The sequence below is a fragment of the Protomyctophum parallelum genome (assembly GCF_964188405.1).
Source record: "Protomyctophum parallelum genome assembly, chromosome: 21".
Classification (NCBI taxonomy): Eukaryota; Metazoa; Chordata; class Actinopteri; order Myctophiformes; family Myctophidae; genus Protomyctophum; species Protomyctophum parallelum.
Genome location: NC_139713.1, coordinates 35,963,026 through 35,988,482, shown reverse-complemented (window position 1 = coordinate 35,988,482; position 25,457 = coordinate 35,963,026). Strand labels below are relative to the sequence as shown.

The 25,457-nt window shown below is 43.3% G+C and overlaps 2 protein-coding genes across 9 annotated transcripts in view; one reads left to right on the top strand and one right to left on the bottom strand.

The window, feature by feature from the left end:
- Positions 1–25,457, bottom strand: part of znf532 (zinc finger protein 532) — a 136,028-nt gene that overhangs the window by 298 nt on the left and 110,273 nt on the right. The window lies entirely within an intron of this gene.
- The window catches only part of nedd4l (NEDD4 like E3 ubiquitin protein ligase), a 68,428-nt gene that overhangs the window by 12,634 nt on the left and 30,337 nt on the right, over positions 1–25,457 (top strand). For 3 of the 8 annotated variants that reach the window (XM_083793764.1, XM_083793763.1, XM_083793761.1), the window contains exons 1-9: positions 4,015–5,288; positions 10,777–10,812; positions 11,752–11,802; positions 14,009–14,070; positions 14,559–14,661; positions 17,668–17,822; positions 18,300–18,438; positions 18,726–18,917; positions 19,937–20,014. In XM_083793764.1, coding sequence (XP_083649890.1) covers positions 4,149–5,288; positions 10,777–10,812; positions 11,752–11,802; positions 14,009–14,070; positions 14,559–14,661; positions 17,668–17,822; positions 18,300–18,438; positions 18,726–18,917; positions 19,937–20,014 — 1,956 coding nt within the window. In that variant the 5' untranslated portion in view covers positions 4,015–4,148. Of the gene's footprint in view, positions 1–312; positions 367–4,014; positions 5,289–10,776; positions 10,813–11,751; positions 11,803–14,008; positions 14,071–14,558; positions 14,662–17,667; positions 17,823–18,299; positions 18,439–18,725; positions 18,918–19,936; positions 20,015–23,941; positions 24,005–25,457 lie in introns of those variants that run through there. The other 5 variants (XM_083793765.1, XM_083793759.1, XM_083793766.1 and 2 more) reach the window with 5 other exon arrangements.

Here is a 25,457-nt window from a genome sequence, read left to right as displayed (position 1 = left end):
AAATGTAAACGTGTCATAAATGAGTTCCAGCTCTCCTGCAACTGTAATCAAACCCTTATGGCTGTAGTATAGTTTACAAGGCCAGCTGCTCCCTGTTGGCTATGTATAGCAGAATCAGCATTATTCGTGCTTGTGTTGTGTTTAACATTATTAGAGCACAAGATTGACAATTATCTACAGTAGATATGGAATAGTTATAGTACTCTGTTTTGACATGTGAAATATTGTTACAGTTTCAGGCGTGTGCGTGTGCGCATGTGTGCGTGCACGCTTAATACTCCACTTAATCACTAACACTCTTACTATCTGCAGGTGTCCCCCCAGAATCACAGACTGCTCTTAGAGGTGTTTGATGAAAACAGATTGGTAAGATTCACACTTAATACCTTTTCCTGTCTATTCATGGCCTCAGTTTTATTCTGAATGTTTCTCTCCAGTTTTCTCTGTAGTTAATTCCCGAAATCTTGTTTGGTATATGAAGCATTCTACTTTTCTGATAATGGGTGTATTGTGAGCTTGTAGAGCCGCCATTTTCTCTGGATGTTCTTGGGTTAAAGTGTTTAAAAACTTGTTGGTAAAAACGGCTGCTCAGTTTCCAGTGCAGCTCTGTTGATGTGAATGGAAAGGGCATGTGCTCTCTGTAGCTGCCTGTAGATGCTGCATGCACAGTAGAGCCAGACGCCTACTGGCCAAAATATGGCAAACCATCTGACTTAGAATGCAATACATGTTCTATACACATAGAACTGCACTGACTGCTGCTGCTCATTCCACCATGAGCTTCACCTTATGTCTGTCTGTTATGCTTCAACGAAAGACGATTGTAAAGCTAATATAGCCTACCTTATAAAACAAAACGTATTGTCTGTTTAATTGCAGTGAATGGATATTAATCATATAATAAAGCAGTATTATTAGCCTAGAAGTACCAAAAGGTGTAGTACTTAATCATCATTTTGCTCATGCCATTAGTTATGTCTGTCTTTCACAAATAATGACTACTACTATCAAAATACAATTTCTATATATTATATTTTCGATATTAGGCAACAGCAGAATGACACTGTCTTCTTGGACTTGTGCTCTATATTGCATGATATTGCTGCCTGCAGTTTCACATATAACTATTAAGTGAGTTTACATCCAGCATAAGACCGAACGTTCAGTATGTGCCTAGCAGCTGGGCCAGGGCATTGTCCTCATTTGCATTCGCGTACTTGTGTGGAGTATGTTTCAGGCTTACTGTAAGTCACATTATTCAGGCTGTGCAGCAACTTGGTGTGCATGGCACACTGCATACCACAGTACTATGCATTAGCATCTTAAGGTTAGGTGAATAATGTTCATCCGATAGGATTATGTCTGTATCAGGTTCTGGAGAGCTTTGTAGGTCAGAGGCTGCATAGAATTTAAACATACCGGTAATAATAATGTCCTTGTATGCCTCGCATTTATGGCATCCCAATTTAATTTATTTGGAAGTGTTTTGTTGTGTGCCCTCTGACACGTTCCCTGATTTGATCCCTTAGGGCCGGTCTGGCAATGGAATACATTTTTTTCAGTGCTCATATGTCGGAAGTGGAAGGTTGCACTGTGGTTCTATCAAACATTTTCACCATCATGGAAACTAGAGCTCTCGATTTGTCACTGTATAAATCAATACCCAATGCCTTAAAATTATTTGACAAATTTGCTCTGTAATTCGAGTTTACAGGACTTCTCATATACGGCAAAGAGCATTGCTTTCCTTGTGTTTAATAATAGGCTGTATCCCAGCGGTCTCCCAGTTGCCATGACAACAAGATAAGACCACTGAATAATGTCAAATGTCTTGGCTACCTGTAGACCTGGCTAATATATTATCTCTGTGTTGAGGTGGTTTCTTCACCATGGCTAATTATAGTGTTTAATCAGAGGAAAGTTTAAGTGAAAGTTACTTTGTTGACATAGCATCTTCACAATCCATGCCAGTACACTACAATAGAAACGCAGACCAGTGGCCAGCGTTTCGAAATAACTAAAAATTAAAGTTTTGGGAAAAAAAGTAAGATGCAAAATTACGTCCTGGCAAAGGGGGTTATAGTGCTTAAAACGTAACCTGTCGTTCCTTGGCTTGGATTGGGTTAAGATAGTAATATTCTACGGAGGAAGTAGAACCTCTCCCTGGAGATGATTATAGGATAATGGATAAGAGCTTGTGGTGTAATTATGTTTGGGACTAATGTTTGATCTAAGTAGACAGTGGAATCGTCCGACAGACTTGGTGTTCTTGGCTGAATGAAGCGCATTCTGTTGGGGTTTCCCTGGTTCAATAATGCTGCTACCTTTTTGTTGAACTATAATTTATGCTAGTGTTCCGAGTCGCATAAGGTGAAAGTAAAGTATTGTTTAGAGACCTGCTGGCTTTTATCCCTGTACTTAGCTTCAGTTTACCTCTTGGCATCTTCCCACTGTTGCAGACGGTAGAAGCAGAGCACAGACTCCCTCAGGCCTGGTTCTGTCCTTATAAAGCAGACAACACTTGATGAGTGTTAAAACGGCTGTGCACTGGTGGTGCCATTGTTTTCCTATGGACAAAGCGGTGACGCCCAAACCCAGTGGTGACTGGTGGCGCTTACTGCCTGGATTGTCCATATTTGTGTTGCGCTCAAAGTACAAAGGTTTTTACCTTTGACCCCATGTGCCATTGTTATTTGTAAGCATGTCCAATTGGAGAGAAGGGCAGAACTGCACGTCTGCTCTTGTTTGAGTTTACCTGCATGCTCGCTATGGTGATGATGGTATCATTAGCATCTGTGGTGTCCCGTCCACTGATTGGTTCTTATTATGTCACTGTAGCATGTTGTGCTACTGTGGGTTCTTGCTGACACAATTAACGCAATATTTTAAGTGTAGCAACAGTGAAAACGACACATTATAGGTAAACGGTGCTTTTATTTTACATTCCACAGACCAGAAGACAGAGCGCTCTCATACATTGTCTGGAACTATGCCTGTGGCCCTGGTCTGTTATGTTTCTCTGATTCCTAATGCTCATCTCTATGTTGACCTGTTTTCCACTATTCAGACCATTCTTCATAGCCCTCCCTTTTTTCCCTTTTCATTCGATCATGCACCATAAGATGTGTAATTGTACTTTGGCACAGATAGGCTGACACCACTGAGGCTTGGAAGGTCTTAGAAGCCATGAAGGCCAGAACAAGGGAACCACTATGGCGACTTTATGCCTCTCAAAGGCCACTTTATCTGAGGAGCTTTGACTGTTCTCTCTGTGTACAGGCAGAGAGTTCACCCTTAAACCTAGCCTCAGGAAAACAAGAGTATTACATGCAACCATGTAATCTAAACCTACATTTATTCTTTAGCAGCTTGAATTCTGTAGAAAGGCTTTGCTATAAGGCAGAATTAGATTAGCTCATGTATTTAATTGTTTGCTGTGTAAACGTAATCTGAGCTGAGGTTCCCAAAAATGTAAGGACTGTAATAGGTAGGGCCTAATTGGAGTCCTGGCAGTGGCACAAGGCAACATAAGGGTCAAAAACAGTTTATGTTGTGGGCAACATGACTTAGCAGGTTAGTGTCTGCATGGGGCCAGTGGGAGGCATTTAGCACTGTGGGCAGCGTGGGGTTGTAACAGGAGGCAGGGGAACCATTTGTGGTCACGTGACTGACAAGCAGCCCACTGTCACCTCGGAAACCAGGAGCGCCGGTCGCTCTTATACAGTCATGCCTGGAATGCTGGTCCTCACTCGGCCCAGTCTATTTCTGCTGTCTGTCGCTATTGCCTGGTAGTGCTAAGAGTTTGGCGTAGGGCCCCCCCCCCTCCTCTCTCTCTTTGGTTTCACTCCTCCTCTTGAGTGTGTAGCGTTGTGTTGTCAGCTCACTGGCAGTGCCGCTTTTGTTTTTGTGGTGTGGGTCTGCTGTACTTTCCTCTCTACAGTTTACTGTGGGAGGGAAAGTTGTGGAAAAGACTCGGGGTGGGGGGGGGGGGGGGGAAGAGAGAGTGGAGCAAAAGAAGAAAGGGGATCAGCCAGCCAGCCAAAGAAGAGAAGAAGTGGGCGACACTTGAAGACAGAGACGGGAGCCAAAGTAACGAGCCAGACATCCAGCCAGTTACAGAATAGAGTGCTGTAGAGCGCGGGGTGAAAATGTCTCACCGTCTGCGTCTGTACTTCGGTTCAGGCCGCAGTAACACAGCCCCGGAGCTTCAGGTACTAGAAAGAGACTCCTCGGAGCAGCAGGGAGACAGCGATGTGGCCATGACGTTCCGCATGCAGCCACCTCCGACATTTAGGAGGCCATCTCTGGAGCCAGCCGTGCAACACTTTTCAAGACCTCCCAGCTCTTTGGCCCTGGGCTCTGAGCATTCACTCAAACGCAGCTCCTCTATGTTCATACCCCAGCTCACCCCTTTGGCTGATCCACGGCCCACCAAGAGCTCCTCTATGCAGATCTCCCTCCAGCGCTCCAACAGACCAGGCACTGCTAATTTAAATGGATTTGCATACGATGTCCCGCCACCCTCTTACACTCCTCCAGGACCTGCTCCTGCCTACACAGAGCCAGGGGTCTATACCGACTTTCCACTATCGCCACCACCTCCATACTGCAGCCCAGAACCTCAACCTGCAGAAAACTCGCAAACTAATTCTGCAGAGCCTGGAATGCCTAAACGCAGGGTATTCAACATCGGCCCCAATGGCCATGCTGTATGCAACAGCCAGCCTGGCATCGGCGGAATTTGTATCCATAGGAACTCTCCTGACGGTTCTGACATCCAGCAGTTCAGAATCCTCCCTTACAGTGGCACAGGAGTTCCAGGTGGATGGTACGTCCAGCGGCACAACTCGGATGTCAACGGTGGCGCACAGAGACTTGTGTTCCAGGTCCAGCAAAATCAGAGTCCGGATCAGAGCCAGCGGAGGCAACCAGCTGCCTCCTTCCCAGGAGAGTACACTGATCTGGCCTTTGGCAGCTCCAAGAGTGGTCGCATGGTGTGTTACCCCAGGATTCGATTGGAGAGAACCTCTTCCCCCCAGAGCTTGTCTCTGGGCAATCAAAACCAGAGATCAGACTCAGATAGCCCAACTTCAGAATATAACCAAACGGAAATGGACACGCAGAGAATGGACGCAGAAGAACGATCAAAAGGTTGCACTTTCAAAATCAAAGGAAAGACACCCAGAAGACAACCTCATTTCAAGATCTGTTTTACTCCAAGTGGGAGTAGAGATCAGGATATAAGCTTTAGCAATGACTCGACCAGGAATAAACCAAATAATCCACAGGTAATGATCACAAACTACATTTGCTCAAAAATACTTTATGAAAAGGTCTTCAACTGGTTGATTTAATATTATAAAGATAATGTACAGTGATAACCCATAAGTTTTGAGGACAAAGCAAATAACATAAAATGTAAATATTATATCTTAAACAATGTTAGTTGAATAGAAAGTGAACCTGGGGAAGTTGGTGTTGTTCCTTAGGACTTTTGGCAGAAGAGATAACAGAAGGATGTAACACATAAGGGACATCATGTAACATGAGTTGGGTTGTAAGTATGCAAAGGAAAGTGACTATTTGAAGGGAAAGAAGAAGAGAGGGTGGTGACATTCTGGGAAGTGAGACACCCAGAGAGTAGCTGTGTTAAACCACACACAAACACACACACACACACACACACACACACACACACACACACACACACACACACACACACACACACACACACACACACACACACACACACACACGTGCATACACAGGCAATCCTTTCACTCCACAACCGCTGCTTAATCACATCCATGGAAAGGAGCAGACAAAAAAAAAAGCTTAAATATTTCTTGCCGTTTTTGCCTTCATTATAAGTCACTGAAGCATGGCTCTTAAATGTTGGTAATACATTTACTGGTCCACTGTTCTTTGAGAGTTAGCTGTTTCTATCTTTAGCTGTGCTTCAAGTGTGGTAGTTGATTTTGAGCGCAGGCAATAGTCAGGCAGGCAGAATGTTTTTCTTCCTTCTGGCTCTAGGATGGTAGAGATCTTTCTCCTTGCAGCTGCTCTGCAGGCGATTAAGATGTCATTACAGAGCCAATGATGATGGAGAAGGTTAACAAGCTATCAATATCAACATTTCCTAAAAGCCTGGAGTCTTTTTGATGAAGGCTAGCTGTCCATTAGCTGCTTCTGTGTGACTCAAGTGTTGTTGTTTTTTTAATGTGTCACTGTGTCATTCATTACTTGCCATTATTATGTGCATTATGTGCCATAAAATATATATTTTAAGCCAAGGGACAGGAACCGCAGTAACTCAATGTTAACAGTATTTGTAGTAGATCACAGTAGCACAATTTGAAATTTGCACCTTTTATGGCCAGAAAAAGAATCAAGTTTGTGTGTTTTTACTAGGGTTTGACTGGATTACTGAATTCCTACAATGGCCATGATGCCTTGGTGCACTGCCCCTCCTTTTTGAGAAGGGGAAGGCTGCATGGAGGTGTGACTTGTATTCCAGTAAGGAAGTGAGACCACATTTTCATGACACATTTTGGTCATGAACATGCGGGTCATGACAAAAATATCCAAAAACACATACAAACCCCAGGAAAGTGTTTCTTGTGTCCTAAACAATAAACATCATTAAAAGAAGATCTGGTTGCAGAAGGGGTGAAGTGGCCCTTTAACGGTAGGACTGAGCTGGGGGGGTATGAACATTGAGGAGCTGTGTAAGATGTATTCAAGATCTAATTTTACATGATTGGTGTCATTGAGACGATGGACACGAGCAGAACGTGACTGTGTCCACGTTGCGTCTTTTACAGGCATCTCACAGCTGGGGGGCGATTTAGGGCAAGGAACGCATCTGTGTCGCTTTAGCGTTTAAACCGATTTAACCATCATTTTAAACTATAGCTGTTGAAAAATAGACAATCTACAAGCTCATAGCAAGTGCCACACTATGAGCATGTAGATCGGCTATTTTAGAAAAATCGTGACAATGTGCCGCAAATCTTTTAATATATTATTTCAGAGCGAAAGTTTTTGAACTCAAATCTTTGCTTCTGGGGGCTCCCTGGAACAACATATTTTCAGATTGGGGTCGGCGGCCAAATACATATAATTTGTGGCGTCCTTGACATGAAATAGTTTGAAAACCACTGGCATAGAAACATAATGTTTTACGAAAACTGTCATGATTTAGAAGACATTAGAATCTGGTCTCAGTCCTAAATGGGTAAAGGAAGAGTGAGGGAGTGTGATTATTGTTCCTTCTTGCCAGTAAGATTGGCTTCAGGTGTTTTTGAGCTACTCTAACTTAAGGAAATCCACTTAGATTGTTTTAGTTTTGAAAATTCAATGGTGATTCTGTCCATGTAGAAATATAGTGACAGTGTGAAACGTTATTTGGTTATTTTTCCACTTATATATTGTGGTGAATATTATTATATTATAATAATATATATGTGAATATTGTGTTTTTGGTTATTATAGCAGGATTGTGTTTCTGTGGAAAGACGTGCAGTGTTGATGGGGATTTCATGACTTGAATGTGGTTAACTCGGTGATATCTCTATCTCTGTCCTCTGGCTGTTAGGTCAGCAACAAGCATTTTGCTAACTTGGAGCCAATACGGCACCTCACTGAAATACCCTACCGATTATCTTATTTCTTCCCTAAAGAAACAAAATGAGATATTGTACTCAAATGTAAGAAACGGTTCAGGAAACGCAGTTGCATACTTAATTAAATTCAGTGCCCTAAAGCTGTTGGCCATTTTAAATAACCTTTGCATGTAGCCTACGAGTGTGCTACTGCTTTTCATGAACTACTGCATCTTCAACTGTGGTCCATGACTCTTCAACATATGTACTGTATGTGAGGTGTTTTAATAGTCTTTAGCAGCATCATAACAGTAATTTTGACATCATCTCAGACCGCGTAAGAATGTATAATATTCTAAATACTTTGTCCTTCAGTGTTGTGATAGTCTGTGCCAGGCTATTTCTAAAGCAAGAGGGAAATCCTCATACATTACGCACCACAATGACAGGACTTCCCTCACTGGTGGCCTGTTGTAAAGCCTGCCCTTGTGTGTGTTTGTGTATGTGTGTGTGTGTGTGTGGGGCTGGGTAATTTGGCCGCAGAAAGCTATGCTGTGGACCCATGCCCTCTCCAAAGCCCTGATGAAGCCCCTGATTTATACTTGGTTGCATGCCAATGTCGTGCACCTGTGTCTTGCACCGAGAATAGCCGCTTATAGATCCGCAAAGATCAGGCCTAACGCTCAAACTTCTCTAGCCTGACTTGAGCGCTACTTTGAAAATGACCAGCTCAACAAGATCTACCCACCGAAAAAATTATAATTCCATTGCTGAAAATACTGTAATAATGCACTTGGAATGGTAAATAGAGGGAGACAAATGGAAGAGGCAAGGGTTTTGGATTTAATTTGTAATTCTACCGACATTGTGAGCAGCAACACTCTTGAAAACAAAGTATTGCATTATGGGTTTGTCAATTTAATTCAAGTGGCAGATGCCAAAAATAGTTTTTTTATATTTAAATTAAATATTATTTAGGGGCATGTCAGGTGATCTACCTGCACAGCCTTTGCGATCTACTGGTAGATCGCGATCTACTTTTTGGGCACCCCTGGCCTACAGGTATATCCTCTCCTGCCAATCGCGTCCTTCCCTTAACTACTTCTGTTTCTCTCTCTTTTTCAGTTTTTCTCTTTGTTGCTGTCGGGCAGATCTATCTCATGTTTGTTTCACGCTCTTTTATACTTCGTTATATGCCAGTGTATCCAGACATGTAGTGACAATCAGCTGATATGCTATTTCTGAAAATGTTTTTAAAATATTGTTTTATTTTGTTTTTAAATGTTGCCTATGTCATGCCCGAAATTGGGATGCCAGTTTGAAAGTGGTTAAGTCTTGTCTTTGGGCTCTTTTTTGAGCCTTTATTGCAGTGGAGAGTTGGTATGCACATCCGGTTATCTAACCGGGGACTCGCTGTCAGGCATTGCAGCCCATATGGTACTTGACCTAATCACTACTAGGGTATCGGATTCCCCCCCAGTTAAAAGTATTAAGAGCTTGTTGTGACTTAATAATAATTTACATTGACGCCATTGGAAGTTATTTTTTCCATTCCAAAGTAATAGTTTTGGACATACAAGGTTTTCCACCTGACAGCAGCGTCTCCAGTGAAACCTGGCCCTGTATGAGACAGCTGCGGGCTCAGCCGTGACCCAGTGATGACTCTGCAAATAGCTCCCCTTACGTTCACACAACAGCCAAGCATCAAGGCTTGTTATGGTTGAAGACAAGAAAGAACCGTTGGCTGCTACGGTCCATAGAGACCACAGAATCATTAGCTACCACTGTTGCCGACTCAAGCTATTAGGGACTTAACCACATGAACCCTAGCGTCCCTATTCTGCGATGAATATTTTGCGGAAATATCCGGGCTCACAACGCGACACAGCGTGCAGTGAGCTTGTAGATCGCCTATTCTGTGCGTAGAAAAAAAGCTTTAAGTGTAAAGTATTGGGGGACCTCGGTCAACAAAGTGTATTGGGTTTAAGCCAGGGGTATTTCACCCCAATCAAATACCCCATGAAGCCTTGACTTCATGGAGATTCTTTAGTGTTTGATGCATTCCTGATCCAATATTCCAATATATTTACATCATTTTAGTAAATATTACATAAGAGACAACAACAAGACAATTATTGCAATTGATAATGCACATATTTTTGTGTTTACTAAATGGTTTTGTATTTACTCTCATGTTTAATGTTTCTTTTGGGCTTTTCCAATTGGAGCAGTTCAAGGTGTGTGTCAGTATGTACTTTTAAGTGTGCGTGTGTGTGTGTGTGTGTGTATATTATGTTACGGTACAAATCTGTGTGTCTATGCATTTACATTTGTGACTCATTTGTAACCCATCAATTGTAGTTGCGTAAGCTGTTATCATATTATCCACCCACCCATGCACACTGTACACAGCATCTATTACTGTACTGGTTATCAGAATAAACACCTTATCTGCTCCAGCAGCCCAGGGCCCAGGAAATGATTCTCCGTTCAATTTCCTCATAGACACAAGTATTTATTTAAAGACGTTTACGCCACAGACAAAGCCAACAAATCATGACAACAAACACAATTTTTTGGGCCGAACAAATAATTAGAAGAAAAAACGGCAGGTTACAACACTTTTTTTGTTGTTTTTCTTCTTTGTAATTATTTGTTTGGTCCAAAATATTGTGTTTGTTGTCATGAGTTGTCACGACTTGAGTTGGCTTTGTCCGCGGTGTAACCGTCTTTAAATAAATACCTTTTGAAATGTCTATGGGAAAAATGCATTGGGAATCATTTCCTGGGCCTGGCGTCGTCATGAAAGGGGGTGGGACTGCGACGCTCTATAGGGCTATACCCTCATAGGCGATTCGTTGATTAATTGGTCAGTTTGGTCTCAATTGACCAATAATCTGTTAGCTGATTAATCAGTTATTTTATATTTCCCAGCAGCACTGAATGAAAAAGTATAAACACTTGCACTTGTACTTAAAATACCAGATTTTACATCACTGCATGTGGGAAACATGAAATTTGTCAATTCAATCGACTAATCTGTTAGTCATCATTCGTTGTTGGATCATTAGCAAACTGAGAATTTGTTTAGTGGGAGGACAGGCCTAGTATACAACCAGACACCACTGATACTCCATGCCTGTTGTCTAAATCAGTTGTGTCCCACACACAGGCCGTCAACAAGAATGGGATTTTCCACCTCGGACAGGTAATCACTGATTTCACCGTGGGCTGCTGGCTGCTGTGTGGCTCAGTCACCCTGTTGCCAATCTAAGCTTTGCCTCTCATTCTGCATTAATGGAGGCAGAAACACAAACATAACTACAGGCTACTCTGATTTGTCACACAAGCCCCCCTTCCTTACTTCCCAGCGCTCCACTTCTGCCTCGTCCCTCCTCCTCTCACTCCGTCTGCCCCCCCCTGGCTCTAATCCGATGGCGGGTTGATGTTGTGTTTCTTTGCTGGGTTCACAGGTTCTTCTCCTACATGAAATGTCTCTAAACCTGTCCATAAACAAACCCTAGACTGCAGCTACTACTGCTTGGACACTTGTGTAAATCTGCGAAGGGAGTTTAATAGAATTGTCCCCCTACTGGGACACATTCATTATCGCCTCCTCCTCCTAACGTACAATAGACCTGCCGTATGGTTTATGTGAGTTATGTGACATAAACGGTTTTGCAATACTCGGATCAACACAGGTGTTCAAGAACAAGGCTAGAGGTTATTTCTGGATGGGACTCTCCCTTAAGTGAAAACTTCCCTCTCATCCTATGGTGTCGCTGTCTGTCTGTCTGTCTGTCTGTCTGTTGCTCTCTGGTTTCTCTCTCTCTCCCACACATCTTTATTTCTCTCTCTCTAATAAAGTGTAGGTATTTCTTTTAGATTTTCTCTCTCTCTCCCTTTAGTTTTGTGCCCTCTCTCTCCCCCTCTCTATCCCGCCTCTTGCTCTCCAATGCTGGACCTTCTGGTGGGCTTGGTAAATCCCCTCATCGTTGTGGTTTTCCCTTACCTCTCCAAGCCCTGCTGCTGGAAATGGACTCCTTGCTTTTGGTATTCTTCAGTTCAGCCAGGCTGAAAAACAATCTGCTTCTAAATTGAAGGTCTTAAAACACAATCGGCTTGTCTTTTCTTTTCTTTTTTCTAGACCAGAGATGATTTCCTGGGACAAGTCGATGTACCTCTCAGTCATTTGGCGGTGAGTCTGTTTCTGCTATCAAGGACTGTTACAGAAGGAAGAGACGTCGCTGACGTCATGGATACGCCATGATACTTTCATGGGGTGGATGGAGCCGGCTGGACCAGCTCGTGAACAAACATTATTTCTGAACAATTTAAACCTTTGTCACATATAATCGGTTCAGAAATATGAAAGAAGACGCATCACAGGTTGTTTTCTAATCATTTGCTATTCGATGTGCACAGCACATCATTTTATTTGAAGATCTAAACAGCGGCAGGTATCGTTTCTGTTGTGAGATTTGGTTGCAAGACAGGAAACGGTGGAAAGTCTCACGATACTTGACACGTTCAGAAACGTACATTGTGGGTCTTTAGATACCTCCTATTAAATTACACAGTGTATACACATCGAAAAGCTTATGATGACTTCCATTGTTGTCATTAGGTTTTTGAGTACCGGTACTCAGGTGTTCCTTATCTTCAGTTTTGTTCGGCATGGTTAACTTTTGTGAAGGTCAAGCTTAAAGTGTGTGTGTGTGTGTGTGTGTGTGTGTGTGTGCGCCTGTGTGTGCCTGTGTGTGTGTGTGTGACACACACACACACACACACACACACACACACACACACACTTTAAGCTGTGTGTGTGTGTGTCACGCACATGTCTTGAGTGTGTGAAAGCCCTGGTGGTCACAAAAGCAACCTGCTGTTGCAATCAAGCTGCAGAACAGCATGGAAAGAAGGCAGTCTGGAATGTAAACAAGAGGTACCCGCCGGCCTGAGGGCGGGCTACCCTCTGAGCAAATGGAAAGTGCCATGCTGACTAAATTGACACACACTCAGTTGCATGCAGTGGACTGACAGATGATATCAAGCTTTTAAAAAACAATAACAAATGGAGTCCATGGAGAGGCCATTAGCCAATAGGCATTGGGTTACCTTACACAATTCTTTTGACAGTATTTTGTAGTTTAACCACACGAGCCCTATTACGTAGGTATACTTCTCTATTTTTAACCCATTCTGACCTGAGATCAGATTCATACGAGGTTTCCGCCGGACACACACTGGTCTGATTAACCCATTCTGACCTGAGGTCGGATTCTAGAAATGTCAGTCGCTCTTCGATTTTTCAAAAATAGCAGACCTACAAGCTCGTATCGCGCCACTCGGTGGCGCTATATGAGCTTGTAGATCTGCTATTTTTCAATAGCTAAAGCATAACATGATGCCAACACCAAAATGGGTGCCCGTTCAGAATGGGTTAAACTAATAATACATAAAAAAAATTAAAGGAAAAACATTGTTTTGCTTGTAATGAATTACATGCCCAAAATAGGGTTGTCTGGGTTTTTAAAAGCTTATCATCATTGGTTCAGCTGTGAGATATGAAATATGATCCCGTTCATCTCGTGCTCAAGCAGCAGGGACGTGTTTTTTAAGCCAAATTTCATGTTGGCATCTTTTTTAAACGGAAGGCAGCAGACTGTGTGTGCACCCATTGATCCTTGGCATACATGATGTAGGTCATGTGATTCATAGTCACAGATCGTTCCTTTACTCACCACCTCTGCTTGCTTCTGTTAGGCATTATTCCATTAACCTTCCATGAAGCCTGTCCACTACAATAATTTGTAACAGGCTTCTAGCTACGTTGGCCCTATGAATCACGGTGTCACTGTCAAGTCACTTCATCTCTGAGTCACCCAGGCAACGTAGCTTTGGACTACGTTGTGAGATAATGCTGAAGTAGAGGAATCATCATCAGTTAGTTTGAATGACTGACACTGTTTTATACTTCCCGCATATGACCGTGATGATGCAGAATTAACAGATCTTCAAGTTCACCACACGTCACATTGTGACACGTGAGCATACTGTAGATCTGCAAACCATTTTATGCCTATAATGACATGCCTGAATACTAGATTTCAGGTTGAAAGTGGTTAAAAGTATGTCTGTTGATGTAATATAATGGAATGTACTGTATTTTCCTCATTACATAATGAGATGTTAGTAGACATGTTATGTGAGATCCACCTTTCCTGCTGTTCAGGGTGTAACTGGAGAAACTCAACATTGCATAATGACTCCACTTGAGATGGGCTGTGTACTACCTATTATAGCTCTGATATTTTGATACTCTCTGACTGAGTATAACAAGTTGGTTGGTTGTACATGCTGTTGATTGATATTAAATAAGTCTTGTTGTTGTCGTTTTGCAGACGGAGGACCCTGCCATGGAGAGGCCTTACACATTTAAAGACTTTCTTTTGCGGCCCAGAAGGTTTGTTTCTATGGCATGTGACATGTTGACTGGCCACTTAATGCAGAGCAATGAATGACTACCAGTATGTAGCCTGTGGTGTGAAATGAGTTGCGACTTCAAATCATGCTCCCAAAACAACGTTTGTGGGGGAACTTCATTGGCCAGGCACATGTACAGCAGCATGTACAGATTGCTCACCGCCAACAGTCTGGACTGACTGCTGTCAGTGTTGACTTTCTGTATGCAAATTAACAAATCAAAATTGGGCAAAACGTTGGCTTGTTGGCACTCATGTACAAGTACAAATGTATATGAGATTTTTGTAGCCTCTGCAACAGTAGTGAGGTGTCTCTGTGTGAACTCCTAACTGTATCTGATCAAACCGCCACAGAGTGACAGAACCAAGGCTTACTTTGTAAAGAAGAACCCTCTTAGCAGTCATTGTAGCCACGTTGGTGCACAATTTCTTTCTCTTAGTGGGTTCTTTTTTGACATTCTTCCTCCAGTCACAAGTCCAGGGTGAAGGGCTACCTGCGACTCAAGATGGCATATCTACCCAAGCAAGGAGGAGCGGAAGAGGAGGCTGGTGAGACGAGGGAGGAGACGGAGGTGAGTTCATCCTGTTGACTTACTTACATCAGTCATCTACAGTACGACCTACTATGATGTATGACTCCATGTTTTTGGCAAGGTTTCCGCCCTATCCAACCACCATGGGTTTCCGTTATACCATACAGTTAAATAAGTCAAACAATATATAAAACATGGCCTCCTGGCAGTAAGTGTACACAAGAAGTTTGTCGCTGATTGGTCCAGCGCTTTGCGAATTGGGTCCCGTACAGAGTCAGACACACAGACGGACAGACCCATTTCTAGGCGACTTGCCTCCTACTTGCCTCCTACACAGCCACGCCATAACAGCGGCGGTGGCTCAGGGGTAGAGTGGCTGGATGTTCGAACCCGGCTCTCCCAGAGTTGGGGTCGAAGTGTCCTTGAGCAAGACACTGAACCCCTAATTGCTCCTGATGTGCTGGTTGGTGCCTTGCATGGTTTCCACATCGGTGTATGGATGTGTGTATGAATGGGTGAATGTAATGCACAATCTATGTAAAGCGCCTTGGATAAAGGCGCTATATAAATGCACCATTTACCATTTACCATAACAAGATGGCCCTGCCAAACCAGATCCTATTTTAGTAATCCTGAGGTCTTGAATCATATATCTTTGCTCATTGTATAATTAATTTCCTCCTAACACGATTGGATAATAATTTATAGCTAATAGGTAAATGTATTCAATTGATACTATCTCGCACAATGATTGCTTTTTAGAATGAGGGCAGGACCTTTTATTTTTTTAAGAATTCAAGCAGTATCTTTTAGCCAAAAAAAATGGAGACAATGTCTTCTGCAGGTTAGGGCCTGGAAAGTCAATTTACAGTCAGTCTCTCTCTCTCTCTCTCTCTCTCTCTCTCGCTCTCGCTCTCGCTCTCGCTCTCGCTCTCTCTCTCTGTCTCTCTGTCTCTCTCCCTCTCTCAGTATCTTTCTGTTGCTTGCTCAAATTGTGGATTGTTTTTGCACTTATATTCAGGATTGCATGCATATAAGCATGCATTAGACTAGAGAATATGATGGGGAGTATATATTTTCAGACAATGTTAGATTTCATAGATAAAGTGACATATAACAGGCTAAGAAGGGGGGGGGGTGGGTGCACATAAAATACATAATTTGCAGACTATACGGAATTTCCTTTTACTTGTGTCTCCGCCAGGCCGAAAGCATGGCCGAGACTATGTTTTGCACCCTGTCTGTCTGGCCGTCCGTCCGTCCTTCTGTCTGAGAGCAGCTAGACTCGCGTGCACAGCGAAACTGACCACACACACTCCCTGGATGCCAGAGCAGAAATGTTTCACATGGGCCTGCTGATAACAATATTCTTATTTAACCCATTCTGACCTGAGATCAGATTCATACGAGGTTTCCGCCGGACACACACTGGTCTGATGAACCCATTCTGACCTGAGATCAGATTCTAAAAATATCAGTCGCTCTTCGATTTTTCAAAAAATAGCAGACCTACAAGCTCGTATCGCGCCACTCGGTGGCGCGATATGAGCTTGTAGATCTGCTATTTTTAAATAGCTAAAGCATGACATGATGCTGACACCAAAATGGGTGCCCGGTCAGAATGGGTTAAAGTTCAAACATCATGCAAATCGGTACACAGTATCTCTCTAGTCATGAAACGAAACGGTTCATTCAGATTTGTCATATTCCATCATGTTTGGCTTCCATTGTTTGCAAGAGTGCTCCGTTTTGTTTTTAAGGCGGCGGTGGCTCAGCGGTAGAGTGCCTGGATGGTAACCGTAAGGTTGCCAGTTCGAACCCGGGCTCCCCCAGAGTTACTGTCGAAGTGTCCTTGAGCAAGACACTGAACCCCTAATTGCTCCCGATGTGCTAGTTGGTGCCTTGCATGGTTTCCGCTGCCATCGGTGTATGAATGGGTGAATGTAATGCACAATCTCTGTAAAGCGCCTTGGATAAAGGCGCTATATAAATGCACCATTTACCATTTATACATAGAGGCCAAGGAAAAACCTTTGACCTGCATTTTTCACATGTGCCTTTTATAGCGCCACCAGGATTTATGTAAAACCTTTTTTGTATTACTCCGTCAGATTTTATTCCTGATTTCACAAGAATCAGTACACATGATCTCTACTAGTCATGTGATCAAGACTAATATGGATTTGGATTTTGTGCTCCGAGGAGCACTTTTTCTACTTTTAGTTTTTATCCCTTATCCTTCTTTGCCTTTTTTTACATTTTAAAATACTTCAAATACATCGACACGTTGTGAGCCAGATCAGCTATTTGAACTATTTAAAAATGTTTTTCAAAATAGTAAAAGAAAATCACACTCGTGTGAAGCCTTATCATCATACATCACAGAACCGTGCTCAGCCAATCAAATAATCACAAAATGTCATTCCAGCCAGTCCCTTTCGGCATCTTCACTTTTCTGCACTCACTTTTATCATCAATATGTGCTTTGCTCAGCCAATCAAATCATTGCTGTGGGGTGATCAGCCAAAGTGTTTTTTGACCCCCCCCCCCCCCCCCCCCAGAGAGGACGTATAGGGCCTTAGGGCCGATTCATACTCCTATTTTACCGCTGTTTCGGCGCTGTAGTGCCGAAATGATTTCGTCTCGTCAGAAATTTTCAGTAGCAGCGAAGAGCCGACTTTAGGACGGTACCCGCCCCCCCGAACCTCAAATGACGTCAAATTGTAGGCTCTACAGCGCCGAACCGACTTTTATTCGGCTCTAAAATAGGAGTATGAATCGGCCCTTAGTCCTACTCCTCCTCCCAGCCCAAATCACACCTTGGACAGCATGTGTGTATTTCAAACAAAGTGTATCAGGATGTATTAGGATGTTCATATTCATTCATCAGCCAACACTCCCCACTCACAGGTAGTACCCTGTGAGTGGGGAGGAGGTTTTGAGATAAGGGTTAAGGCCCTGATGAAAACAGGGCCGTATGTCTCTTTACTCTGCTTCTGTTGCATTTCCCTTTCCAACTCTTGTCTCGCCTGCTCCGTTGACCAGGGTTATGAAGACTCGCCGGATTCGGCCACCCAGCGACCTCCGCAGTTGCTGCCCCCGCTGCCCGCAGGCTGGGAGGAGAAGGTGGACAACTTGGGCCGCACCTACTACGTGAACCACAACAACCGTTCCACACAGTGGAAACGGCCCTCCAACATGTATGTTTTTCAGAAAACTGTCAAGCTGACACTAATTGGTCCGCGGACCCCCATTTGAAGAGATATGCCAAGGACCCCTATAAGAGAAGATTTTTACAGCTCTAGCAGAGATTCTCAACCCGTTTAATTTCAAGGACCCGCAGTTTTACATGCATTAGTCTACGGACCCCCATTTAATGGAATTTCTATCTCTGGGTCCCTCGCCTTATATTGTAAAATCAATGTTAATTTAACTTTGAGAGTGTACAAATGGTTTGTACACTCATAAGGGTCCATTTGGTTCCAAACTATAATTTAGACTGTGTGGAACCACTGATTTAGAAGACCTCTGTAGAATCGGATCCTTGGGTCTTATCCATTATTCCATGGATAGGCTTTGAACGAAAACGGACAATCTGCAAGCTAACAATGCATCACGATACGTCGTGAGTGTAAACCAGGCTTGAGTAGATGCGTGTGCATGTCTTTGCTCTTCAGGGATGTGATTTCGGAGACGGAGAGTGACAGCCAACAGCGACAGAACAACCTGGACGCGCACCGCGTGTTCCGCGCCCGCCGTCACATCAGCGAAGACCTGGAGGGCGAACACCTGGAGGCCATCAGGGACTTGGAGAATGTGAGACACCGCACACGCGCCTTCACTTCACTCGTAGAGGATCACCAAATCAGTTGGCTGTTCCTGAGAGCAATTTCCATAAAAGCCCCTATGATGAGAATGCCGGGTTGTTCAAAATTGCTTATTTGGGAGGATAGAAAACACATAGGCAGCGCAAAATACAGTATTTCATGTACAGTACGTGCGTGCGTTGACGTCCGTACGCATGTGTGTTATTCACATCTGGCTGGCTCGTGAATTGAACCATTTGCCCATGTCATTGACTCGCGGTCTCCTTTTCTTTGCAGTCGTGGGAACTAATCACGGAAGAGGACTCCAACGACCGCTTGGCCCAGTCCCTGCCAGGCCCCTCGGTTTCCATGACGGCCCAGCCCCCACAGACGCCAGCGCCGCCACCGGAGTTCTCCGAGGATTTGAACCTGCGGCTGTCACTTCCCCCTGACACCAATGGAGAGGTGGAGAGGCCTAGCTCTGCTCTGGTGATGACCATTACATCAATCGTTTACATTTGATTGAATCTAGACCAGTGCTTCTCAGTAGGAATGTCCCCATCACGTTTCTTTTTGCTCCCGATCTGATTCCGATCATTTGATTTTCAGCATCTGCCGATACCGATTCTTCCCGTTCCGATATTTATATTTTATAGAACACATTGATGCCATATCACAATAGTACAATATCACAGACAATATCCAGTCTAATATCATGATATGAATATAATATTACTAGGGATGTCCCGATCACGTTTTCTTTGCTTCCGATTCCGGGGACCCTGGGGAATCCCACTGGTACTTAGAAGGGTTCCAGGGGGTCCCTATCTAAAGTATTGATACCAGAAACAAGTCCTAGAAATGTATAAGGTTGAGAATCAGTGACCATCTACATTTCTTGGCAGATCCCAGATTGTGCTAGTGTTGATTTTGACAGCAAATTTAGATTTTAGTTTAGTCATCGTCTTTGGAATGAAACTTTTAGTCTAATTTTAGTCATCTGAAATGTTTCAGTGTTACTCTAGTTTTAGTCCACTAAATATAAGATTTTAGTCGACTAAATCTACAGTTGATTTAGTCGAAAATGTATTTTGGCAGGCCTTGATGACGTTGTAATGGCTGATTTTACACTTGCTGAAAATAGCAGATCTACAAGCTCGCAACGCATTGCGAAACTTGCGATGCGTTGTGAGCTTGTAAATATTCTATTTTCAGCATGCAACCAAGTGTAAAATGACTTGTGTCTTTATCTCTTGTCCACTAGTCCCTTCCTAATATTTTAGTCTAGTTTTTATTTGTTGACAAAATTGTCAACATAATTTAGTCTTAGTTTATGTCATCATGGCTTAGTTTTAATTTTGTTTTCCTACCGTGTAAAACGGTAGTCAACAAACATTTTCCATCATAGTTTGTCAATGAAATCAACACTCGTGGTGACTCATGCCAGTTCTAAGGTGATTGTTCCATCTGTCTCTCATCTGTATGTGTTCTCCTCTCTGTTCTAACAGAGCCAGCTGTCCAACAGACTTCGCTCCTCCAGTATGACGGATGGCGTTAGCGATCAGGCCCAGGCTCCTCCCCCATTGGTATGCATTTCTCTCCCCTCTGTTGTTCTTCATCCTGTATTTCTCTCCCGACCTCTTTTTCCCTTCTGTTTGTTTCCTTTGGTTAATTTGTGGCTTGACGTGAGGTGAATATCTTCACTGTATTATGATGCCTCTGCAGACTGCTGCGTTCACTCCATGTCTTGAAATGACATGCCGCGTTTATCTTGCTCCTCTATCGCCCACACTTCTCTCTGCTGTGGCCGGTGTACAAATGGTCACCCATGATCGTCTATCTTCCATGTCCATAACTCGCGGTACACATGGATTAAAGTTCTCAGTCGCCACGACTGATTTCAGTCATTTGGATTCCATAGAAGCCAGCGTGTCTTCTGTGAAAGCATGCCGTTCACCGAAAATAGCAGATCTACAAGCAGACAGCAGATCTACAAGCTGACAACACGTCGCCTTGTGAGCTTGTAGATCTGCTATTTCGGTCATTAGTTATTTTAAGATTAAAGACTATTTGAATTCATCAGACTAGCAGTAGAATACAAGTTTAGAAGAATACCAACGAAGTTGCGCAACTCGCACCGGGCGTACAGCCAGCGGAACTGCTCAGCCTGGTATTCCTAAAGTAACCTAAGTAAATTATGCTTATTAAACCATTAAACCTAACCCCAGTAAAGTAAAACAAATTCAAGAATACAAGAACCGGCGGGGAAAAAAAGAGGGCGAGATGGATTATAGGCGACGGTACCTGTTACCGTTTAGTTTAGAAGCTTCTTCCAGAAACGCAAATGATCTCTGAAATGTCATAAAAGCAACCGTAATGCCTCAAATCTGTGATTGCTTCAGCTGGTCGGCCAAAAAACGTCATCACTACATTTTCGATGTCTTGAGATTTTATTTTGCTTCATTCTGTGAGTACATCATCATAGCACGCTGATATGGTTCCTTCTTCGCATTTGAGTAAATGGTGCGCTGTGACTGGCCAGTCGCTGTGATTGACAGCCTACACCTAAACCTAACCCTAACCTTAACCTCAGTAAAACTATACCTAAACCTAACCCTAACCTCAGTAAAACTATACCTAAACCTAACCCTAACCTTAACCTCAGTAAAACTATACCTAAACCTAACCTCAGTAAAGCATACCTAAACCTAACCTCAGTAAAAATAAAGCAGTGGCTGGGGGGTGTTTCCAAGAACCCGAATGCGAAGAAGATACCATATTAGCTCATAGCACACGGTCCTGCACCACGCTCTGCACCGTCACCTCCCGCTCACTTCCACTCTCTGTCCTTCCTGCCAGGCAGCCACGCGGTGTCTTCTTTTCTTTTCTTTTTTTCCACCTCATTTCCCGCAACTCCTCTGCGTTGGTCGTGATTCGTTCGTTCTCTGCCAGCTCTGCAGCATCAGTGAAACCGGTGGCGTTCGCCGTTAGGGCTGTGTGCCAGCAGGACACTGGGGTGGGATAGGATAACGATAGAAAACCCAGGCGCACTCAGACTGACAAGTCCAGTGTAGAGCAGTGGGTTAAAAGGGTTTTCAACCCTTTTAATTTCAAGGGCCATTATTCAGCATTTGAACCACGGAACACCATTTGAGGAAATTTAGCCTCTCAGTTGTTGAATACGATTTTGACCACAATTCCATGCTGTATTGATGTTGGTACCATAGGAGAGATAACAGGCAAAACCAAAATAACAATTATATTTTGCATTCTCTAATTGTGTAGACTTCTTGTAAATTAACTAAGTAATGCAGATGATTAACAATAATTTAACTCAGGGGTTCTCTTCTCAGCCCATGGGTCACGACCCCTAGGGGGGTCGCCAAATTATTTGGGGGGGGGGGGGGGGGGGTCCCCAAAATGTTTTTTTTTTTTCCAACTGAATGGCTAGAAAATGGAAATGAAGAGTTTACATAGTACACATAGTACATACATAAACTTTCCTTAATGATTATATCTGGTTTCAGTATTAATTTATGATATATTTTCTCTAATAAGGTTATTTTTGCAGTCTGTTTGTATTAGGGGTGGGGAGGGGCGGGGGGGGGGGTGGGGGCACCGGGGGCTGGGAGACATGGCCAAAGCATTTCCGGGGGTCCCCAGCCAAAAAGGTTGAGAACCCCTGATTTAACTCATGAAAGTGTCAAATGAAACGGGTCAATGTGGTTTTCATTTAACACTTCCAAGAGTTAAAGATCTATAAGGGTCCATTTGATTACCAACTCTGTCATTTTGCTGGGGATGTAAAAAGAAAATATGTACAAAATTACAAATACATATTTTGCCAGAAGTAGGGACGACAAGTTGAATTTAAGTGCATAAAAGTCTCCAATATGCAACCAAACTCGCCCTGAGTCATAGCATGAATCAGCTGAATATTGATGAACTGTCACATGATCTGCTCTGATGAACGTGCCTCCCACGTAGTCGAGTCATAGTAAACACCAGCTTGGCATTGGCTGCATGCCAAGACTCTCAAAGGAAAACTACAGGTGCTGATGTCAGCTTTTTCTTTGAGAGATATTTGACACTAAGCACTTTTATAAGCCTTCAGCGAGAAATTATATTATACGCATGTGTTGGTGGTGCCCTACATTAGGCCTGATCACATTTTCCGGGGGAGGTGGTGAGTAGTTCAGTCTGTGAGATTGCAGTTGCTTTGCTATATCAGCATTGGAAGGCTACCAAAACACAGCCACGATAAGACGGTCTTTGATGGTAATGGCCTTTCAATTTAATCCCACTCCCTCTCATTTGCACAAGAGGGGGGGAGTGAGGGAGCAGGAAGCAAAGACAACACAAACACATGAGTGAATGATAGTGAGCCAGGTAATATTAGTCATGAACCACTGGGTGTGTATCATGCCTGTAGTTAGAGCTTTGTCCATTGGTTAATGACAAATGAAATGAGGCATTGTTACCCCATTAGTCTCTCAAGACAGATGTGTACTGGCTCAAACAACTTTCAAATGCTTCCGCCTAATAGTCCTCGGAAGCACTGAAAATGAGCAGAACATAAAGCAGATGTCCCGCCTCCTGTGAAATTACATACAGTTAGCTAGAAATCACATTAGTCGAAGCCTAGCCAGCTAGTTGCTAGCCTTAGATCCTCAGGTTCTTGGTCACTTTAATTAATTAATGTTGAACTGCTTGTGCTTTATAACCATAATCTTTTCGGGTTTTTGGCTTATCTACCTAATACTGTGTGTGTGTGTGTGTGTGTGTGTGTGTGTGTGTGTGTGTGTGTGTGTGTGTGTGTGTGTGTGAGGGTGTGTGTGTGTGTGTGTGTGAAGTTAAACTGTTCTTCTACTAGAAAATTCTAGGTTGACTCATCTGGCTGATGAAATTGATTAACTAGAATCAATCACTGTCACGGCTTACTCTCTATTCCAATCACAGATCACACTACTGTAAAATACAGTTGATTTAATGCACTCCCTCCTGCTATCTATCAACCTCACAGTTCTGCTTAATTCATACTCCGACATCCAACAGAAATGGCAGAATAACAGAAAGATCACGACAGCGCGACGTGTCGTGAGCTTGTAGACATTCTATTGTTTTGCCACGAGACACCGTCAACGTCGTATTTGGACGTAGGACTCAGGCTTTAGTGTCACCACGGGTATCCTCTCTCACCACCACAGAAACAACCATCTTCACCGGGATCTCTTCTTCTCACATGGCCACATCCATGGACCCCCATGAGCACAAGGAGGAACCTGTTCTCCTCTCTTTCTGACAAGACATTCCTGTCACTCTGTCTTTTTGCCTCGATCCCCCACATTCCTCTCCACTCTCCCTCCGCCCGTGTAATTCCTCTCCTTAACCACCAATCAACTGGGCGCTCACTTTGCTCGATGGACGCTCCTCACTGAGCCTCCACCCACTTGCTCTGTGAAAAGAAACTCTGTAATCTAAAGACCCTCTTCCACCCATGTTGTCTATACCAGCCGCAGAGTTCCCAGACCAGAAGAACGAGAGCTCAAACAGTCACAGGCGTTGAGGAGCCCACGGTAATGTTCTGTCTACAGTATATATACCCTCTCTCCGTTGTACATCTCTCATTGGAAGTAGTCATCTCTGCACCCCCCACCTCCACCACACTGGATGAATCCCCCCCCCTCCCCCTTTCTTTTCTTTTACATAAATACTAATGATTAAAAGCTAAATATATCCTTAGAACTGAACACAAAAAGCCAATTTAAACGAGGAATTAATCAAGGCATGATATGGTCATCAACTTCTATTTTTTTTTTTTAAATGGCCAATTCCAGTGAAATGGATAGAGGGAAAATGCTAAAGGCATTGCTTTATTGTTGCTCAAATAAAGGACAAATGCGTGATTGTCATACAGCCAAAGATGGCTTCCGTGTTAGTTCATGAAATATGTGAAGAAGAATATGTAAGAAGTATGCTGTTGGTAACGACAGCAAACAAGTGAAATAGCACACTAATACACTATTACTGTATGTTATATATGCTGAAAATGTCTCTGGGGCATTCACTTACTATTACTAATATCATTTTAATGCTTTTTTTAAGTCCTTTTAGTGTCATCACTCAATTGACTACAAATTGCAATCATCTTTATGTTGCACATGGTTTATTTAATTGTTCACATTTCTTCTTCATGTTGTTGTTTCTGTCTGAGTCTGAGTTTGTCGTTTGTAGTTTGTGACTTCCATTTTAAACAGGATCCCTTACTCCATGTTATTTGAAAGGCATGGAGTAAAGCCCCTCGCACAGTCTATAACAAATAACGAAGACACACTTTGCCATTACCTAGGCTCTTGCACACTACTCAGACAGTCGAGCCCAGTTCGATTCCTGCATTTTCTCCCCAGATACGTTAAGATTGACAAAGACCGTAAGATATATTTGTGACTGTTTTACTTTAAAGGGGATAATGCCCCCATGGGCTGATGTGTGGAAATTAGAAAAAGTTTCCCCACCTTCTGTGCAGCTACAACCGGAGAATCTATTATCTGGGGCCATTTTGATCAGTGACGGCTGCTGTAGTCTTTGGCCCGCCCTCTAGGCCCCAAACGTTTTCATGTCAAGGACCCCCAAATTGACACCAGTTGGCCCGTGGACCCCCATTTGAAAAGATATGCCACCCCCCTTAAGAGAATATTTGTATGGCTCTAGCAGTGATTCTCAACCCGTTTAATTTCAAGGACCCCCAGTTTGACATGCATTAGTCTACGGACCCCCATGGCATTTCTATCTCTGGGACCCCCAATTTATAATAGTAAAATCAATGTTAATTGATTACAGACCCTCAAGGGTCCATTTGGTTACAAACTCTCATTTAGCTGGGGACCCCCTGGAACTCCCTCAAAGTCAAAGTCATGTGATTTGTCACACACGTTACCGCAGTGAAATGTGTTCTCTGCGTTTGACCCATCTCTTGGAGCAGTGAGCCAAGGAACGGTGAGCTGCAGCCGTGTCGCGCTCAGGAATATT